Source organism: Pteropus vampyrus, unplaced genomic scaffold (genome assembly GCF_000151845.1).
Source record: "Pteropus vampyrus isolate Shadow unplaced genomic scaffold, Pvam_2.0 Scaffold3, whole genome shotgun sequence".
NCBI lineage: Eukaryota > Metazoa > Chordata > Mammalia > Chiroptera > Pteropodidae > Pteropus > Pteropus vampyrus.
This window is the reverse complement of record NW_011888784.1, coordinates 14,936,582-14,958,032: the sequence shown is the minus strand read 5'-3', so window position 1 is coordinate 14,958,032 and position 21,451 is coordinate 14,936,582. Positions and strand designations below refer to the sequence as shown.

The following is a 21,451-nucleotide window of genomic DNA, read 5'->3' as shown; positions in this document are numbered from 1 at the left end:
AGTGAAATACTAGATCCCCCTAAGACCTGGAATGAGGCACGAATGTCCACGCTGAGCACTTATTTCAACATTGTACTAGAGGTTCTAGCCAAGGCTGTTAGACAAGAGGAAGAAATGAGAGGCATTCAATTTGGAAAGGAAGACGTGAAACTATTTGTCATGATCTTGTATGTGGAAAATCTTAAGAAACCCCCCAGAAAACTATTATAACTAGTAAATGAAATAAGGTTGCAAGATATAATGAATATCTAAAAATCAATCATATTTCTGTGCTTTAACAGTGAACAATCCAAAAATAAAATTAGGAATACAATTCCACTTACGTTAGCATTAAAGACAATAATATAGTAATAAAAGAAATGCGAGATCTATGTACTGAAAACTTTAAAACATCATTGAAAGAAATAAGTGGAAAGAGAACCCATGTTCATGGATTGGAAGACTTAAAATTGACTCTAGAAATTAATTATGGGAGTGTTGTCATCTCAGCTGCCTTTTTTATATAAATTGACAACCTAATCCTAATATTAATGTTGAAATGCAAGGGACCCAAGATAGCTGAAACAGTCATGAAAAGGAAGAAGAAATTGGAAGACTTGTACTTTTGATTTCAAAACTGACTCCAGAGTAATCAAGACAGTATGTTACTAGCATAAGGATAGACATATAGATGGATTAGAATTAATAAACCCATACATTTGTAGTTAATCGATTTTCAACAAAAGCGCCAAGACAATTAAATGATGGAAAGAGTTGTCTTTTTAACAGATCGTGCAAGGACAACTGAATAGTCAAATGCAAAATAATGAAGTTGGACCCAAACCTCATACCATTTACAAAAATTAATTCAAAATAGATTATGACCTAAATTAAGAACTAAAACTACAACTTTTAAAAGAAAATGTAGCTGTAAATCATGACCTTGGATTAGGCAATGGCTTTTTAGATGTGACAGAAGAAAAAATTGGTAAACTTTACTTCATCAAAATTTAAAACTTTTGTGCTGCATAGGATGCCATAAAGAAGTAAAAAGACAATCCACAGAACAGAAGAAAATACTCGCAAATCACATATCTGATAAGAGGCATATCTAGAATGTAGAAAGGATTCTTACAATTTACCAAGAAAATAACCCAATTTAAAACTGGGCGAAGGATTTACATAAACATTTCTCCAAAGAACATACACAATGGCTCAAAAATATATGAAAAGGATATTAAATATTATTAGTCACTAGGGATGTCAAATCAAAACCACAGTGAGATACCACTTTATGCCTGCTGGGATGACTAGAGTCGAGGAGCTAGCCAATAAGTGTTGGTGAAGATGTGAAGAAATTGGAACCCTCATGTATTGCTGGTGGGCATATAAAATGGTGCACATCCTTTGGAAAACAATTTGGCAGTTCCTCAAAATAGAATTGCTATACTCCTAGGTATGTCCCAGGAGAACTGAAAACTTATGTTCATGCAAAACTTTGTACACAAATGTTCACAGCAATATTGTTCACCATAGCCCAAAAGTGAAAACAACCCAATGTCTGTCACCTGTTGAATGGATCAATAAAATGTGATATAGTCATACAATGGAATATTATTCAACTATAAAAAGGATTATGAAGTTCTGATATACACCACAACATGGGTGAACCATGAAAGATTTTGCTAAGTGAAAGAAAACAGACACAGGCCACATACTTCATAAGTCCATTTACCTTAAATGTCCAGATTGGGCAAATACAGAGAGATAGAAAATAGATTAGTGGTTACGAGGGCCTGCGGGGAGGAGAGAATAGAGAATGGCTGCTAATAGGTATGGAGTTTCTCTTGCGGGCAATTTAAAATCCTCTGGGATTAGATAGTGGTGATGTATGCACAATTCTAGGACTATATTAAAAACCACTAACTATACTTTAAAAGGTCGAACTTTGTGATATGTGAATTATCTTAATAAAGTTCTTTTATTAAATAGTAAATGACTAATTTTTAAAGAAAATTTATTTTCTATGTGCCATGAATGACAAATTTAAAATATATAACGGAAAGAATAAATGCAGAATAAAATTTAAGGAATTTTTGAGAAAGAGGAGAGGGAAAATTATTCTACAGATAGTAATACATATTAATTGTATTTAAATAACGGGACAGACAAAAAAATTAAAGTCTAGAAAGAGACCTACATGCATGTATTAGGAAGGTAGTACATAGTAAAGATACTGCTTCTCAGTGGGAAAAGTATAGATCATTGGTGAAATATGGTGTTCAACCTCTAGCTAACTTTATCAGTTGGTATTTCAACTTAAAAATAGCAGAAAATAATCCTGGAAAGTTTGGTAGAAGATGAATTTTAAGGAAGGATATTGGGTTACCCAGCATCAATGGGAAACCAAGCTCAGAAGACGACAGCAACCAAATGATGCTAAGGAGATGGGAACAGAGCCTGCCTTATGCCACTGAGCTAGGATGGTTAGGATGCCACTTTGTTGCTATCACTGCTTCAGGATTCCAGACCCTACCACTGCCACCGTGACTAAATTCTAATGGTCCCTCCATGTTTCTGTCTCTCCCTCAAGACTCTGAGACTGAGGCAGGAACATCTAAATGCAGAGCCTAGGTCACAAGGTAGCATTTTACTACTGGGGATAGGGAAAGGGATGTCTGCCCACTTTCACTCCCGTGGTGGAAGGCAGGGAACTGTAGCATCAACTCAGATAAGAGGGTGTCCAAATGCGAGGGAGCCAAAAATGACAGATTTCCGCTAACATTTGGAATAACTAAAATTAGAACCATCCTGTATGTCATAGACCAAAATAAATTCCACATGGATTCAGAATATAAATGTAAAACTTGAAACCATAAAAGTATTTGAAGAAAATACACGTGAATATTTATGTAATCTTGGTTTGGGAAAGTTGCTAAGCATGATATAAAAATCAGAAAGCCATCAAAAATGTCAGTAAAGAAAAGTACATGATTCAAAAAGGGAATCATGGTCCATTAAATTTAAAAACAAATACATACCAGAACATAAACAGTGGTTTTCTCTGGATGATGACTAGAGACAAGCCTGCCTGCCTTCTTTCCTCATTCCCTCCTTGCCGTCCTCCCTCTATTGAAGTTTGGTGGATTTCTTTTTTTTTTTTTTCAAAAGCTGTTATTTTTAAATTCGGAAAGTAAGTGATTTGGTTGGTTGCTTTGTAAGAATGCATGGATATCTGGGTCTCCATAGGTAAATTTTATGCTAAACTCTACAAAAGTGAAAGTAACTCTTGAAAGAGCAAATAATTGTATTTAGACATCCCCATTTCTGTAAAAATAATGTTAAAGTGGCTATTAGAATTTACTCCATCTGTTGGTACTTCAAAAGGAAGAACTGAGTAATTGGACAGTGACCATAAGAACACGCCCCCAAGATCATGATGTTTCTCTTACCTCCTCCGATGGTTTGTTTTTGCGGGAGGGAAGGTCCTCATTTTTAAGAGAACCCATCTGCTTGACTAGAGGCTGGCTAGTTAGCATTCAAGGTACTCACACCTAAGGGGAAGCATCGCAGATGTAAAGATTCTGTAGGACATACTTATTGTGGCCTATGTTTCATCGTTTTCTGCTCTTGCCTGTAATAAGTAAGTTGCCCCGCCATGTCCTGTTCTAGCAGCACTTAGATCCCTGATACTTGGTTCCCTCTTATCTTGGATTCCCATCTCAGTAAAGGGTGTTCGGCATCTATCTGACATAAGAGACCAAGTGGGTTCTTCCCTTGTAAAGTCAAATCGCCCGAGTGGAATGAAAGGCTTCTCACAGAAACCTTGACACCTCAGGGTGAAAAGAGCCCTTCGTGTTCCAGAAAGGCCTGTCATTGGTGAATTATAGACACAGACCACGAGATCTTGAGGAGCTAAGAAGGAAAAAGAAAACACAAAAATGGCCACCTATTCCCCTTCTTGGCACTCAACTGCTTTTCCTCTGGCTTTCCTCTGGCTTTGAATTTCTTTTTCTGAATGCCTTTAGCCTTTAAAGAAGATACGAATCAGTGAACAGGATCTGGCTAAGATTTTCTAGTTAAAATTGTCATGATCTCAGAGTTCTTCATTAAAAAAATCGAAGACTTGCTAATAAACTCTTTTTTCTATGACCATTTCCTCAGGGGACTCATTGAACATTTCTGTTATTTTTATTTGTCGGCCATAAACAGCATGACTCTGAACTTCTATAAGTTTCAGAGTCTCCATGTCTTCATCCTTCATGTTAATATAGGTACCCCATTGCTCTGGACTGGAATTAAATTGGTGTACAACAGTTTTTGGAATTAAATGGCTTAGTTATAGTTTCACCTAAGTCATTTTATAAGATGGGGGAAAAAAAACAGCTTGGGCATATGTGCATTTTTTTTTGAAATACACATTTCATGAGAACTTTAGAAGCTTCCTCATGTATAAATTTTCTGCTATTTTTGTCTTACGTTTGATGACTTGGAACAAGTAGCAGCTAAATGGAAGAAAAAAATACATTCCTTTTTTTTTTTTTGATAGAACCTAAGAAGAGTTGTTTTACCCTAATTTCCGTGTCATTAAAGTATAAGGTTGTGTTCATTGTTCATGGAACCTGGCGATGCTCTGGCGAACACATCAATACTACAAAGGTTAGGAATGGGCAGTGGCAGAAGCTACCTTGAGGCTCTGCCCCTTCCTTCCCGCACCCAGCCCCGGTGGGCAAGGAGGTTGTGAGGAGAGGGGCACACATGGCCGTGGGGGCTCGGAGTGATGACGGCTGCTTCCTGCCTAGCAATCCTCATTCGTACCTGGGGACAGACTCACGCTCGTACTTTTCTTGTCTCTTTCCAGGAGCGGCCTATTGTCAGTTCATGGACATGCTCTTTCCAGGCTGCATTAGTTTGAAGAAAGTAAAATTTCAAGCAAAGTTGGAGCATGAGTATATTCACAATTTTAAACTTCTGCAAGCATCATTTAAGCGAATGAATGTCGATAAGGTAGGAAACTAACTTGTATTTTCTTTCTTTAAAATTGTTTTTGCGCAGGAATGCAAAAATCCAAAAAAAAAAAATGTCAATGGGATACGTCTTGGTATCTCAACAGTAGGTTGGGGTCTGCGCATAGCATAAGGCATCAACCTAAACTTTCCGTATTTGTGTGAGGTTTTTATTTAAGGAGATTTCTAAACTTGTAACCATTAGACTAAAAACTCTATAAGAAGAATTACAAATGTTAAAACATTATTCTGTTTTAGCGTTGCAAATGACAAATTTTTATGTTTGCCAGATGCCACTTTGGTTCTTTGTATAGTTCGTTCTCTTGGAGAAACAGCATATTACAGTGGAAGCACAATGGGTTTGAATCTCAGCAAGTTATTTAAATCCTTTGAGTCCGCGTTTACCCATCTGTAAAATAGGACTAAAACCCCCTTCCCTGTGGTTATGAAGTTAAAGTGAGGAATGCATGTGAAAATAAATGTCCAGCATAGTCCATACGCTCAGATTCTCAGTCAGTGTCTATCAATTGTCCTTTTTTCCCCTTTGAATTTTATAATTTTGTCTTAGAATGATACAAGTGGAATTAGACTGGAGTCCTTTCCACCCCCCTCCCCCATAAAGTACTGTTGCTAAAATGTCCATTCAGTTTTCATGTTTCCTGCTATTCAAATACATATTTAATTCATATTATTTCTTTAGGATATATCTCTTGGAGGGAGTAGGTTTGGAAAGAAATACATTTTGAATAAGGGGAAAAAAATAAACCAGAAGGGGAGAAACGGAAAACTTTTCTTTGCATAAATAGCAATAAATAGGCTATGGAAATAAATCCTGGGTTATTAAGAGAGAGAGGTTAAAGAAAAAAAGTTTGGTAAGCTGTATATATTTTTAATGCAATTAATATCTTCCTAAGTCAAAATGTTATCAAAATATTATTAAATTCTTGGTTTCTTGTTTTCTCAGAATTTTTTTTTCAAAATATATTCTATTTAACATCATAACCTCTCAAATTATTTTCAACTTTATGTCCTTTGCTGTGGTTACTTTCCAATTAGCTACTTCAAAACCAGAGCTCCACAGGTTCTCCTTACTTATTAGCAGCCTCACTTATGTCTTTTTCATTCATGTCTCAATGCATGCTTCTGGACTGAAAAGAAACGCCCATTCATATGTTTATTGATGGAACTTCCCTTATATAACAAACTAGGGCGCTCCATATCTCTCCAGAAGTATCCATACACACAGTGGATGAGCCATGGTGAAGAATATTGCAGATAAAATTCTTGTAGTGGAGGGAGATTGGCCTTGATGACCTTTGTTGGCCTCTCTCGCTTAATATGCTCCAAAGGTCTTTGGATAGAGACAGTGGTCCCTGTTCATGTTTGTCACAGCCTGACAGCACGTGGGAAGCTTCTGTACGAAGACTTGCTTGCCACCTCACATTTTGAATTTATGCCCTTAGAACTTTCATTTTGATAGGAATTCAAAATTAAATCAGAAGATGTGAAAATATTTAAGTAGTACAGTGAAGAGTCGGGTAAGGGCACATATGGAAGGAATTCGGTTGGCCAGCCTTCCCTGAAGTTCGGGAGGAGCAAGAGGAGAAACGTTTTCAGCACCCCAGTCTCCATTGCTGGCAGAGTCTTCATGAAAGATGTGGTCTCCTCCAAAAGTTTGCTTCTCTTTATTTTGTTCCGTACTTGACTTAGTTTCAATTGTAGCTGCATAAAAAAACATTTTAGAAAATGTACTGCTAATGTGTTTTCGTGGATAACCTAAAATGCTTTGGTTGCTTTTTTTCTTTCAAGTTGTCATTGATATTTGAGGTCTTTCTACTTTTTTTAAGTGGTCCCGATGACCCATTTTAGGATATCAATGGTACATAGCGCGTGAAGTGGCAACACCTTGATGAAAATTTAATTTATAGTTTCCATTTATATCATGACACAATGAAGTTGCAGTTTTTGAGCACTGGGTTTCTGTCTGAATTTCACGCTCATACACACATACACACACCTCGCATACACGTGATCTGACTCCCTCACGTTAGCTCCCATGGCTCACTTTCGCGTAGCATTCCAACCCAAAGATGAAGAGGTAAGGATCTGGTGATGGTGCTCTTTGGGTAGCTAGGTACCATTCCATTTTCCTTCAGAAATAGCTGCCCACTAAATTAAAGCTAAGCAGTCACACCACATATTTTTTCTGTCATAATTCCGAAGGGTCCTGTAAGACTTCTAAAAGGAATACTGATTGGCCCTTTAGGTTGCCAATACGAAAGAAAAAGCTGAGGTTCATCTCAGAAGTTGAGGTGAACGCTGTGCACCTCCTCCTCCAGAGTGCCTTCCGTGACTCCCCTAATCAGCCTCCATTTCTCTTCCTCTCCCCGCCCACAGCACATTAGCTGTGCTTCTGTGTAGCCCATGAGTTACTGGGCCCTGTGTTGTGGTTAGTTGTTTTGGTTCTTCTCTCTACATTGTAAATAAGCTCTATGAAAGCTCATTTTGTTTCCTAAGAACCATTGGGTTGGTATATGTTTTCACTGATTTGAGTTATTCATTCTCACTTTCTGGTAGCAAGTGTTACCAGAACACTTATATAAGAAACACTTATAAGAAAAACCCAGCAATCTTGAAACAGACAACCCAGGCCCATGTTTTTTGGGAAGATGCTTTGGTAATAAACATACTATAGAGAGGTTCAGCCCTCTGTTGACAGCTAAGGGTATTCCTTGTTTTGTCTGGTTTGTTCAGAAGTATCAAATATTTTAAAAGAACCAGCTACATTTTCATTCTTATTTAATATGATGAAAAATTATATGAATTCTAGAATACAGCTGGCTGAGAAGCTGGGGGAGAGACCAGTAGTCATGAATTGCAGACATGCAGGAAATAGTTATATTTAGAGAACACTTCAGTTGTATTAAATCCAAACAAACCTGAGGTTTGTGACTCACAAGGCAACTTTATATTGCAGGTAATTCCAGTGGAGAAGCTAGTGAAAGGGCGTTTCCAGGACAACCTGGATTTTATTCAGTGGTTTAAGAAGTTCTATGATGCTAACTACGACGGGAAGGAGTATGATCCTGTAGAAGCACGACAAGGGCAAGATGCAATCCCTCCCCCTGACCCCGGCGAACAGATCTTCAACCTGCCAAAAAAGTCGCACCATGCAAACTCCCCCACAGCAGGTATTGTAACAGTGAAATCAGAGTCACTTTCATTTCAGAAAATGACTCAGGCCTTCCTGTGCTTAATCGATTCTTCCCAGCAGTCAGCATTTTAATGCCTCTGGATGATTTTTATTGTTTGACCACATTTATCTTCCTAGCAATGACCTTTCTATAATAAGTCTAACAATCATGATTTAACTATTTAAAAAAACAGAGCTATTCACTTTAAATCACTGAAGCTATATGTTAAAATAATACTTCAAGGGTATATTTCATTTTCCTTGTATTTTTTTTTCTGAGAAATTTAAAGTATGTTTAGATTTCGACTAAAATATTCTTACTGCTTAATTGATGGCAGTAAAGAATGCATTTACGTGTGGATCATCATCTATAAACCTTTGAAGGAAATTCATGAAATCTATATTATCTCTCTTACAAGAGGCAGTGCCAATTTTTATGTGATGATATTCAGTAAGACTTCATTTATTCAGCTTTGTCCAAAAGTGAAGTCATAGAGGATAAATACCTAGAACTTTAGAGTTGTCTAAACTTTTGTAGATAAAAACCTTTCTAAAATATACTATGAACATCTTTGCCATAAAACAAAAAACAGACTTTACCAAATAGAATGTGTTCTTATAAAATTAAGGTCACTATTATAAATAGCAGTTGTGGTACTGGACAGTTAAAAAAATGAAATCCTCAGAATCCATTTGTTTCTATCCCGAAAACCAGTGTTCACACTTGTTAAATCAGCAACCTTAATTTGTAAATAATACAAATTCCTTATTTATGCCCAACCTCCAATCAGAATGGATAGAAATGGTTATGACAATACTAATATTAAACAATGCACGCACATGTTCAGAATTCAAAGAAATGTAAGCTAGAAGTAGACATTGTGGGTCTTCCATATACCCATGTAATTGAAGCTGGAAATGAGTCCTGAGCGAGAAGGGGAGAGAGAGGGCCTGGAGGAACTCTGAACACTAATATTTGGGTAGAAAAGGCAGGGCTTACATAGGAGCAAGGAAGATGCCAGAAAGATGGAAGAAAATGAGGGAATGACATGTCAGGGAAGCGGAAGGGAGCAGAATGGTCAACGGCATCTAAATCTGCCAAGGAGTCAAGTAAAAGGAGGACTGGGAGAGTCTGTTGGAGTCCTCATTCTGGGGGTCACTCACTGGAATGATGGGATCAGGAGTGGGTTGAGGAATTGGAGGAAGGAAACGGAGACAGCATAAAAATCCAACTTTGAAGCCATAGTGTGAATGAACTTATGTAAAATGAACTAAGTACAGATCTTTGAGAACATATACAATTAAGGAGCAAGAGGACAAAGAGGAAGCAGAGAAAAAAATGAACATCAGGGAAAAACCAGGAAAGCTCAGCATCAGAGAACAAACAGTAGGAAACTTCTAGAGCGAGGAATCACCAACGGTGCTGAATATTAATTATGTAGAGATCAAATAGAATGAGGCTTGAAAATAGGCCAAAGAAATCTGACTCCTAGGAGGTGATTAATAATCCTTCAGAGAATTGGTCTGTTAAAATGCGGAGTGTATACACCTATATTGCAGTGACTTAACAAGGACATGACATGACAAGTGTGAAAGTGATTTGGTAATAATAGATTCCTCCTTCACCATACGTGTCAGGAACGTTGAGAAAAATAAAAACGTTTTGTTGATGTTGGAAAAAAGCTAACAGTAGCTTTAGGAAGTAAGATTGGAAGGAGAATGGTATTGTCCTTGATCTGTTTTTGTTTGCTTTTAGGACAAAGCACAACAAGTAGGTTTGTAAGATGAGAGAAAGGTCCATGGAGAAGGAATAATACATAATAGGAAAAAGGTGGGGAAATTGGTGGTGCATGACCCTGAAGCTGGAAGGGGAAAATGAGGATAATGGCATTGGAAGAGGTGTATAGAGGAGAGGGAATATTTACCTTTTCAGAACAGAAGCACTGGAGAGAGGTTGGGTAAAAATTAAGCCACAAGGAGTTTGGGGAACAAAAATTTATGATGATTCAAATTGGCCTTCAACTTTTGTTAGAAACGTTTATTAGTCCAGGAGCTAGGAAAGAGAAAATCCCCAGAGTTGGGGATTTGGCAGGCAGATGGGAGTGGGAGGACAAGAAAGTGAGAAAACCAAGGATGTCTAGTATTTCTCATCCTAAGATTCCTTTTCTATAGCTGTTAATGATGTAGAGATTCAGCTTAAAACTCAGCTGCCACTTTTTCAGGTTTTTAATAGTGAAATTGGACAGGCCTCAGAATATTTTTCTTCCACAATCATAATGTGTCCTTAAATTGGCACCAACCCTTCCACTCCCTCAAACAGAACTGTCATTACGCTGCCTTGGCCTCGTTTTCTAGGAGTTCCCTCATCTGTCTTTCACAAAAGCCATGGAGAAATTTGTGCCATTTTGATAGGAAGAATGTCCAAGAACCTGAAAGAGGAACGTATTTTTTCTAGATCTTAAACCTCTCGGGTGACAAAGCTCAGAAAACACAGTAAGGTCAACAGATAATAAATTTAGTTTTTAATGTTCCGGAAGGTAGTAATTCCTGAGATGTTTGTTTCCAGTACCTTGACCATGTTTACCTAATTGGCCTTAATCAGGGAGAAAGGATATTTTCAGAAGTCAAACCAGTCATACCTTTTTATAAAAAATATGTTCTAACTCTTGGACATTAGTGGAGTAGACAAACTACAATGTGGAAAAAATTACAGCAAGTATACGAAGCATGCAGAACATTGTTTTAAACGTTATAATGGGAGAAAGGCTTCTTTAAGTACAGTAAGACCTCATTTTTCTAGAGGTTATATATATCCAACTCTTGGGAATACAGTCAAGAAAATGCAAGCCAGAATGTCTTCTAAGTGTCAGAATAGGTGTTGTAAAACCTGTGCTATAAATTCATATACGTTACGTGTGAGAGTTCCTAGGATACTATCCAGAGTCTCTTTGCTTTTCTTAATTTAAACATAATTATAACAAACATGGGGATAAAGTACATTATATTTTGGAGCAAGGAGTACACTGATAGCAATAGAAAGTATAAGCATCAGTAAAAGAAGAGCCAAAAAACTTAACCAAAACCTTACTAAACAGCCCAAATGCCTGAGACTTTTATTACAGAATTTAATAGCTCCATGCTGCTCAGTAGCCCTCACAGTCTGTATGACACCAGCATGCGCTCATCAATATCCTCGAGTTCCCTTCTAATTCTTAAGCTTCTGTTTAATTTTCTATTATAATCATCTCCCCCATGAACTTCCTTACGCCCTCTAAACGATCCTCCCTTCCTCTGCTCTGAAAGCATTCAAGGCCATCCTCTTCATACCAAGTCTGACTTTGTCCATCCAAAATTGAAGAGAAATGAAAGTGTTTGATGAGATGAGGGTCAGCTGTCTGGGAAGTTCACATCACTATATCACAATTATTTCACAGTGATGCCGGGTCAGTAGCATTCAGGGGTAATTTCTGTTCCCATCTCTAGGCTTGGTTATTTCTTCATCTACATTAGTGGAAATAAGCAATGGCTGGTATAATTGAAAACAGGAAACAAGATAGTCTTTAATTGTTTTTTTCACTTTAGCTTTGGAATACTGGATTCATTTTGCTGTGGATTTTTCTCTTCCCAAATATTTCCTTAGACTAATATTAAAATTAACTTGCATGTCCAGACAATAATACATTAGGAGTAGTAAGTAGAAGCTCCAGAGCATCTTGTGGCAAAGGGACCATGTTAGAGTGGGAAAACTGACCATGGAATGGATTATCCACATGTTGATAATTAAGAAAGGACTGTCTGGCAAGAAAAAAAATTGTTTGCTTGTGAATAAAATGGATGCACTCCACATATTTGGTGCATTCCTTTTTTGTGAGAATGTGCAGGCTTCACCATAAGCAGAGGCTGTCACGTAAGGGTGGGTGGCTGCCTGGCAAGTCTTCTCTACATTTTGAAGAATTGTATCTTGATTTGCTTTTGATCTACGAACAAGGAGTGTGTATTAATAATACACATTTTCATAATAATAGATATCTATTAAGTGCATATATCATCATGAGTCATGATGTTTGTAAATTTATTGCTATGAGCCCTATCTGCAATTCGAGATAGCCGTTGGTGGGGATCGTTTTTTATGTGTGAGCACTTACTAAACTTAAAGGAAATTTGAAGTTGCAGTTCCTATAGCAACCACAGCTTAGATACATTACGAATTCACATATATTGATGTATTTATATTAAACTCCCATATACAAATATAGTGTGATGAATTTAGAGTTGCTATGGAAATTGAGTCTAAGCGTTCTCTTTTCCTTAGAGACTTCAGTGTTCTAGATTTAAAATTAAATTAATAGAAATACTAGAAAAATGATTATAAAAAAGGCAATCAAAGGAATATAATAAAGTATTTGAACAATCATAAATCCCTAAATGTAAATTTAAATAATCCTAACAGTGTTTTTCAAAAACTGTATTGAATGTGTGAATACTCTCTCTCTCGATTATCTTTAATTTGAGGTACTCTGAGGCTGTTCATACAATCTTAATGAAGTGACTGTTTATTGATTTATTTGTTGAGCAGTGTGCACATTTGTTGAGCACCTGTAATTAAAGTAAGTATCGCTTGTCACCTACTATGGGGAGAGAAGTGTTTCTTTTACTTCCCCAAAAACGATTGTTTTGTTTCTTAGGAGAGGCAGTGAAGTGTTGCAGTTTATAGTGGTTTTTATCCTTGTTCTGATCTTGATTTTTATGACCCAGAATATGGTCTATCTTGGTCAATGTACTACATGTTCTTGAAAATAATTTGTATTCTGCAGTTGTTGGTTGTATAGTGTTTTAGAAATTTCAATTAGATCTAGGTAATGGATAGTGTCATTCATGTCCTCTATGTTTTTACTAATTTTTTTGTTGTTTAGTTCTGACAGTTGCTACGAAAAGGGTATTAGCATTGATTGTGGAATTGTCTGTTTCTCCCGTAATTCTCTCAATTTTCATTTCCTGTATTTAGGGCTCTGTTATTAGGTTTATATGTATTTGTAATTATTATGTCATCTTGATGAAATGACCTTTGTATTTGATGATGTATTTCTCTTTATCATTGATAATACTCTTTGTCTTGAAGTTTATTTTATCTGATTTAATATAGCCACTCCAGCTTTCTTATGCTCACTGTTTGCCTGGCATATCTTTTCCATGATAGGTTAAATTTTCACCTATCTTTGTCTTTATATTTCAAGTATGTCTCTTATACACAGCATATAATTGAGTCTTGCATTTTTATTCATTCTGATAATCTCTGAACATTGGAGTATCTAGTCCATTACAACTTAGCATAATTATTGATTTGATTGGATTTAGATCTACCATATTATCATTTGTCTTCTGCTTATCCCTTCTTTTTGTTTCTGTTTTTCCTTTCCTGTTGTCTTTTGAATTTAAAAATATTTTTAGCATTCCATGTTAATTTATCTGTTGCCTTTTTAACTATACCTCTTTGCATTAATTTTTTTAGTGGTTGCTGCAAGGATTACAATATATTTTTTAACTTTTCACAGTGTACTTAGAATTAACATATTGCTTCGTATAAAATGTAGGACCCTGGCAGCCATTCCCCCATCCTTTGTTATAGTTGGCATATGTATTACATCTACATAAATTATAAACTCCACAAGAAAATGTTAAAACTTTTATTTTAAACTGATACTGTCCAATACAATGGCTCTCGAGCACTTGAAATGTGCTTATTCTACATTGAAATGTGCTGTATATATAATGTATGTTGACTTTAGAAGACTTAGTGTGAAAAAAGAACATAAAACATTAATAATTTTTATATTGATTTTATGTAGAAAATATGCTTTGTGTATATTTTGCATATATTAAAGTTAATGTCTTTTTAAAAAAATTTTTCATGTCGCTACTAGAAAATTTTAAATTCCATGGTTTACATTATGTTTCTATTAGGCAGTGCTGCTTTAAACAGTCATAGGTATTTTTTACAGAAAGTAAGAGAAAAAATGGTTTTTCATATTTTTATCATTTCCAGTGTTCTTTATTCATTCCTGAACACCTGAGTTCCCTGCTGGCTTCATTTGTCTTCAAACTGAAGAATATTGTTTAGCATTTCTTGTAGAGCAGGTTCAATGGCAACAAATTCTTTGAGGGTTTTTTTTTCTGTAAATGTCTTTATTTCACCTTCATTCTTAAAGAATATTTCCCCAGATTAAGAATTCAAGCTGATCTTTTCTTTCTTTCTTTAAGCACTTTGAAAATGTTATTCCACTGTCTGTGGCCTCCAAAAATAAGAAGTGTGTGTTCATTCTAACCATTCTTCCCCTGTATGTAATATATTGTTTTTCTCTGGGAGCAGTCAAGGTTCCCTCTTTATCTTTGGTTTTCAGTAGAGTGGCTATGATATGCCTAATCATGGTTCTCTTCAAATTTATCTTGTGTTGGAGTTTATTAAACTTCTTAAATCTGTAGTTTATGTCTCTTACCATATTTAGGAGGTTTTCAGCCATTATCTTTTCAAATATTTCTTCACCTCCATTCTCTCTATTTTATCCTTCTGGGACTCCATTTATCCATATGTTAGAGCTTTTGAAATTATCTCATAATCCCCTGAGGTACTTTTCCAGTATTCTCTCTCTTCTTTAGATTAATATATCTATTAATATATCTTCAAGTTTACCTTCTTTTTCCTCCATCATCTCCATGCTACTATTGAGCTTTTTTTTAAAACTTCAACTATTGCATTTTTTTCAGTTATAAAATTTCCATTTTTTTCTCTGCTGAGATTGCCAGACTTTTCATTTATTATGAGCATACTTTACTTCACTGAACATAGTTATGATAGCTGCTTTAAAATTGTCTGCTAATTCTACCATTCTGACCATCTCACAGTTGTCATCTGTTGATTATCTTTTCCTTTGAGAGTATATCACTTTTTCTTGGCGCTTCATATGTTGAGTAATTTTGGATTGTATCCCAGACATTGTGATGTCATGTTGTGGAGACTGGATTTTGTTATATTGCTCATAAGAGTGTTGACGTTTATGATTTAACAGGCACTTAACTCAATTAGGGTCCAAGTAAAAAGTATGAAAGAAGTTAAATTCCACTCAAGGGGCCCTAATCTTGGCTGCAGGCCTGTGTCTTTATTCAGGACTTCCTTTTCCTTGTTATTGTCAAGATGCAAGTTTTCATTCGCTTTTCAAGAAACTCTACTCTTTAAACACAAATATTGGTCTCACGCCAAAGTCATTATTCTAAGAAATGCATTTTCCCATATCTTCTCTTTAGAATAGTATAGTCCATAATGTCATCTGACTTCCTAGAGCCCTGTTGGGTAGGCACAGGCACCCTTGTCCCTTCATGGTCGCCCTATCAAGATGAGTCATGCCTATTTATTCTCACAACTTCCCAGTGTGTACCTGCTTGATACTGCTATTTCACAGTCCCCAGCCACCTAACCACATCCTGCACTATCCTCATACCTACTTAGTTCTTCAAGGACCAAACGTTAATTTTAAGAGATCATGCAGTATCAACTCAAAACCAGAAAGAGATACATTTTTCTTATCAGTCCCAGAGTTAGTAAGACTTCTTTTCAAATAGATGTTAGCACTTCTCATTATTATGTGAACAGTGGTATGTATCTTTTACCCAATTCCTGCCCTATATCCACATTGCATCCCTTTGGCCTGTTTTTATTAAGAAATCACCTCATTGCTAAGGTGCATACACCAGTTAATGGCTGCTCTCTTAGCTACATTTAGAACTGCAAAAAATGGAGAAAACTACCTACAATGGCCCAATTAAATTCTTAGAGGACATCCCCTGCTTCCTGGAAGGAGAGGGATGTCAGTGGTTTTGTTCCTCCGGTTACACATCTACCATATGTAAGACATATAGGATACATTGCTAGATATTGGGATAGTTTTCTCCTTAAAGAATAATTAAAGCTGCATGTCTCTACTTTTAATAATAAAAAAAAACCACAGCATGAAATATGAGAAGTGCTCCGCCTTCCCAGGATGCTGAATATCTATGAGTCTGGAATATTGGGCACAGACAGGAGCAACGAGTCATGGAGAATTCAGAGGCTTCAGCTAGGACTCTGCTGGCGATGTCTGTGGACGAGCCCTGCATTTTTCATTTCCATCTTCATTCATTTGCTTATTGAGACAGCGTCCTTGACAAATTATTTACTAATTCAATTTCTAATTTTTAATGATTTTGCCTTTTTAAAATGAAGTATGTCATAGTTTTCTTTAAAACGAGGATGTTTTTAAAGCTTAAGAGAGCAAAACCTAAAAACTGTTATGGTGCTATGACCGTATAACTCTTTAAATCTAGTATGAATAGAATTTTTCATGAACGTTAAGGAAAACATTTAAAATGTAGGACTCATCAAATATAGAGGGAGTTAGCAAGTATTAACTGAGAACATGCTAAGTGCCAGCTATTGTTCTGAGCACTAATATGTACTACTGCAGTTTAGCCTCACAGCAGTCCTAAATGGTAGATAGTATCATTACCCCTATTTTAGAGTTGAGGAAACCGAGGCACAAAGAGGTTCAGTAACTTGCCAGGGTCACACCTTAGAAGTAGGGGACACAAGATTTGAAGCTTGACCTGTGATTCCAGAGTTCATACTCTTTCGAACTCTACTCTTAACCGTTGTATTAGATTGCCTCTCTCAAATATCACGGAAATGGTCTTGTTTTACGTTCTTATCTCCTCCCCACACTATACTGAACCACAGTAAACTTTCACAAACAAAATTCAAATTGCATAGTGTATAGAGGACATAAAAGGCTCTGCAGTGTATAAAGGCTTAAAACAGAACACATGCTGTTCTATTTGGATAGCATTTATTTATTTTTTTAATAGTAATAATTTTTAAGAGTTCAAAAACATTCCCATTCATCCTTGCAGCAGGCTCTCGGGTGAGAGGTACTTTGTTTTATCCACATTCATAAATGCAGGAACTGTAAAGAAAGCCACTGGTACCAGGCCTCTTATCAGCTCCAGAGCCGAAATGTGTATAAAGCCCAGAATACCGAGCCCTAGGTTAGCAGGGTTACTAATCTCCAATTTCCTAATCCTTCAACTAAAATAATTCTCTGAGTAGATGGTCTGGGTAATTTCAAAGTGAAGAATAAGCCCCTCTGACAAAACTGGCACGTATTTAAGCATGCCTTACTCTGTCCCCTCACACAGGACTTTGCGGAAGAGGGTCGGTGGCCTTCACTGTTGTCCCACCTGCACCTGGGAAGCAAGCCATTCTTGCCCTTGTTTAAACAGTATTGGGTCCTTTCATAACCAGCACTGAGTCATTCTTTTATATATTGAAATATTAATTAGCTGAATCCCACGTGTTGTTCTGATGAAAGATTTTTTTCTCTTTCCATAGGTACAATAATTTGGTGTTTGGCTTCTCAGCCTCACAATAAAACTTGTCAAGCCTCAAAAGGCAGTGACTTAGCATGTATTCTGTTTCCATAAGCAGAATATCACAGATCACCAGTGAACCTATTTTTCTTTATTATTAGTGACTTTCTTGTCACTTGGTATGCTGGGTGGGAATAGAAAAGTTTTCACTTGAAGAATTGTCTAGACTCCCTATGAATTGGGCGAACTGAACTATCAACCAATTCTGTCTTGTTCAGTCATTGTTTCCCCATTGTCTGATACATAGACGTTTCCTGTTTAGTATTTATTGAATTTATTTAAATTGAATCACCGTGGTGTCCATTTGGATCGAGGGAAATGTAGTACTTTAGCCAACACATGGCCATTTTTAAAGTTCTAACCAATCATCTCCATCACCTGAGGAGCCGCTTATACTGTAGCTTAGAAAATAGCATGGCGCACTACAGGAGCTCAGAAAGTATTTCTTAAATAATTCCTATTTATTAGATTCCTTACCCTTTTTGTGAGAGCTTTACTTGAATTCTCATTCATTTAGTCTTTCAGTAAATGTTTTTAAGGCACAGTCAGGTTTTATAGAAACATGGTGATTCAGAGAAGTTACAGCCTAGTGAGGAAACCCAAAAATAAATTAGACAATAACAGTAAAGTGAGGTGAGGGCTGTCCGAGTGCGTAGGAAGACCACCTGAGTTGGTCTTGTGTATTCTAGAAAGGTTTCTTGGGAAAAAATGAGGTTTGACCAAGACATAAAGAATGAGGAGAAGTTAGCCAGGCAAAGGGTACGGAAAAGAGCACTGCAAGAAGAGAGAACAGAGTGCTGAAGTCGGGAGAGAATGTGCTGTGTTCAGTGGAGTGCATTTTGTTCTGTATGAACAATGGTGAGAGAGGCTGCAGAGGTGAGCAGGGCCCTCGTATAACGGGTTAAGAGGTTGTATTCATGTTCTGTTGCTGCAAAAACAATTACTACAAATTTAGCAGCTTAAAAACATCACAGATGTATTGTCGACAGCTTCTAAAGTCCAGGCACAGCTTAGCTATTTTCTCACTGGGATGCAATCCAGGTATCTGCTGGAGCTGTGGTCTAATCAGGGGCTCACCTAGGGAAAGCTTCCTTGGGTTGTTGGCAGTTTTCTTGAGGCTGCAGGATTGAGGCTTCCGTTTCTTACTGGCAGCTGCTCTCTGTTTCTAGAGGCTGCCTGCAGTTCCTTGCTATGTGCATTTTTCCAGCATGGGCGCTTACTACATGGGAGCTTCTTCAAGGCCAAGCAAAACAGTTATATTTATAGTACCGTAATTATAGATGTGCCATCCCATCACCTTTGTCATATTCTGTTGGTTGAAAGCAAGTCACAGATCCCACCCACACACTTGGGGAGGGGACCACACAAATATGGGAGCACCAGGAGGTAGAGATCATTATATGTGTGTGGGGACACATTGGATCTGTCAGTCACAGAGGTTGACACTTTAAAATGGAGGGACTACAGGAAGTCATTGAAAGGTGTTAAGCACAGGTCTGTTCTCTGGTGCACTGAACACATGCAAGGGGTACAGTTATAATCCAGAGGACTAGCTAAGAAGCTGTTGCAGCAAACCATGTGGGAGAGGAGGGTGGCCTAAACAAAGATCGTGGCCATGTGGGATTTTAGAGACTTTAAGGAGATACAATCAACAGAACATGATGATGATTGGATATGAGAAGTAAAGGAGAGTGGAAGCTTAGGATAAATGATTAATAAACAAATTTCTGGCTTGGTGGTTGGTTGGTGGAAGCAGAGAACTCTGAAGCAGGCGCCAATTCGAGTAGGGTAGAGTGGATGATTCCAGTGGAGCTTTGCTCTGGTTCTCACTTGCCTGAGGTCCAAACTGCTCTGTGGCCTCAGACCAGGTCTCTCTTTGCAGGGGAGTCTGGGTAAGATAGTGTTAATGGGAGACAACAGACTTACACCATCAGAAAAACAACCTAAAGCACTAGGCTTGCCAGTGGTAAGTCAATAGGGACTTTGACTGAACATCGTAAAGTAATTAAGTACTTGTGTTCCCCCAAAATGGCCATCAAAGCTTATCAGCTCTTTGCCTGAATGACTGCTTATGCTAGGAGTGGCACCCACTATTGCCACTGTCGTGGTTATATCTCCCTGTCTTTATTATCATTGGGCTGGCTCAGTTTGTTGGGTTCATTCAACCACCAGCTTTCTTCATTGCTACAGTAAACAGACAAGGGGGTACACACCTGAATTATTGTTGGGATTCTGCTGGTGCGTATCGTTTCCATGGGGGTGGGGGATCCTCACCATTCCTAGAGAGAACAATTGCTCTGAGAACAATTTAAAAACAGGAATTTTGAACTAAGGTGGTGATTAGTCGGCACCTAATATGTTTCAGACACACTTAATTTTCTAACAAGACATGGGACATATGAAAAGTCAGAAGTTTATTGAAAGATATATATACCATGTTCAAATAACTATTTAAAAGTTAGAATTTTTAATACTTGAGCCATTTAAAGCTGAAGAGTTCTTTCCTGCATTTTTTTTCCCCGTAAGAAAAATTCTCTGAAACCAGAGTGACTCAAGCAGAGCTTGGAAAATACTGGAGAATCACATGATGGCTAAAAATACGCACATCATCTCTAGCAGGGACAGTAACCAGGGCAGAAGTAACTCAGTCTGTGAACGCTCACACTGGCTGGCCGTGCTCAGTGGAGTCAGGCCCCCGTGCCCACGGCAGGGGCAGGCTTTGTGACGCTGGTCAGGAAGGGGCGCCCTCAGGCACCACTAGCTCTCAGTGCAGCAGCAGCTGCACCCTCGCTAGGCCCCTGACTTCCAGCGTAGCTCACTGCCTTGCCCTCCCGGGCAGAGCAGTTATCATACTGTGTTATAACCCTTGAGCAGTCGATTGGGTGGGACACCAGCTGACTCATCGCTCTTGTCACTGCCTGCTTTTCCTTCAGCACTCTCCTTAGGATCAGTAACTGATGCTATGGATGACAGAATGTCTTTGTTGCTGTTAATGTTACAAAATGTAGCTTGTGTAGAATGGCTGGACTTTTGGTGCCTGCTCTGTAGGGTATACAATAGGGTTTTCTAAACTATAGCATTGCATATGCTTTGCCAACAACAAAACAGAACTCATCTTCAGTATGCACTACTTATCCCCAGGGGAATAACTGCAATAGCTTCCCAACTGGCCGTTGCGCATCTGTCCTCACCCTCCCTACAGTCTGTTCTGCGCACAGCAACAGAGTGAGCCTTTTAAAACCGAAGTCAGGTCCTGTCACTCCTCTGCTCAATTTCCTGTTTCCCTCAGAATGAAAGCCAACTTCCTGACAGTAGCCTGTGTGGTCCGACTTGACCTGCCTCCTCCAGTACCTCCCAAACCTTCTGTCCTTCTGCAGTGCCCATGCTTGCTCTGCCCAGCCTCCGGCCTGATTCCCGAACAGGCAAGGCAGGGCCTTCGCACTGGCACTAGGCCTCTCCCCTGCTTGGAATACTCTGCTCTTGCTGTCCAGAAGGCCAGCTTCCTCACCTCCCTCAGGTGTTTGCTCAGATCTTTCTCAGCAAGGCTTTGAAGAGGTAAGGGTTACTCCTGCAACTGGCTTGTCCCTCGTGGAGATCCTGGAAGTTGTAGCTATGGAGTTGTTGCAAGAGATGTTGGCTTCTGGGAGGAATGAGCCTTCTGAGCCAGGGTGACACCCCCCGCCACGCGTCTGGTGTAGATCTTGCTCCTTGCATCTGTGCTGGACTCCTACCAAGAGAACTTAATGTTCCTGACCCTGTCTCTCCGAGTGGCCTTGGGCTGCATGTGGCCCCTGGAAGTCCTATGGGTCTGAGTGAAGAA

The 21,451-nt window shown here is 38.1% G+C and overlaps 1 protein-coding gene across 5 annotated transcripts in view; it reads left to right on the top strand.

Moving 5' to 3' along the window:
* MAPRE2 (microtubule associated protein RP/EB family member 2) overlaps window positions 1-21,451 on the top strand; it is a 136,155-nt gene that overhangs the window by 98,391 nt on the left and 16,313 nt on the right. For all 5 annotated transcript variants that reach the window (XM_023531682.1, XM_023531670.1, XM_011361711.2 and 2 more), the window contains 2 exons: window positions 4,841-4,986; window positions 7,963-8,176. In XM_023531682.1, the coding sequence (XP_023387450.1) occupies window positions 4,841-4,986; window positions 7,963-8,176 (360 nt within the window). The remainder of the gene's footprint in view (window positions 1-4,840; window positions 4,987-7,962; window positions 8,177-21,451) is intronic.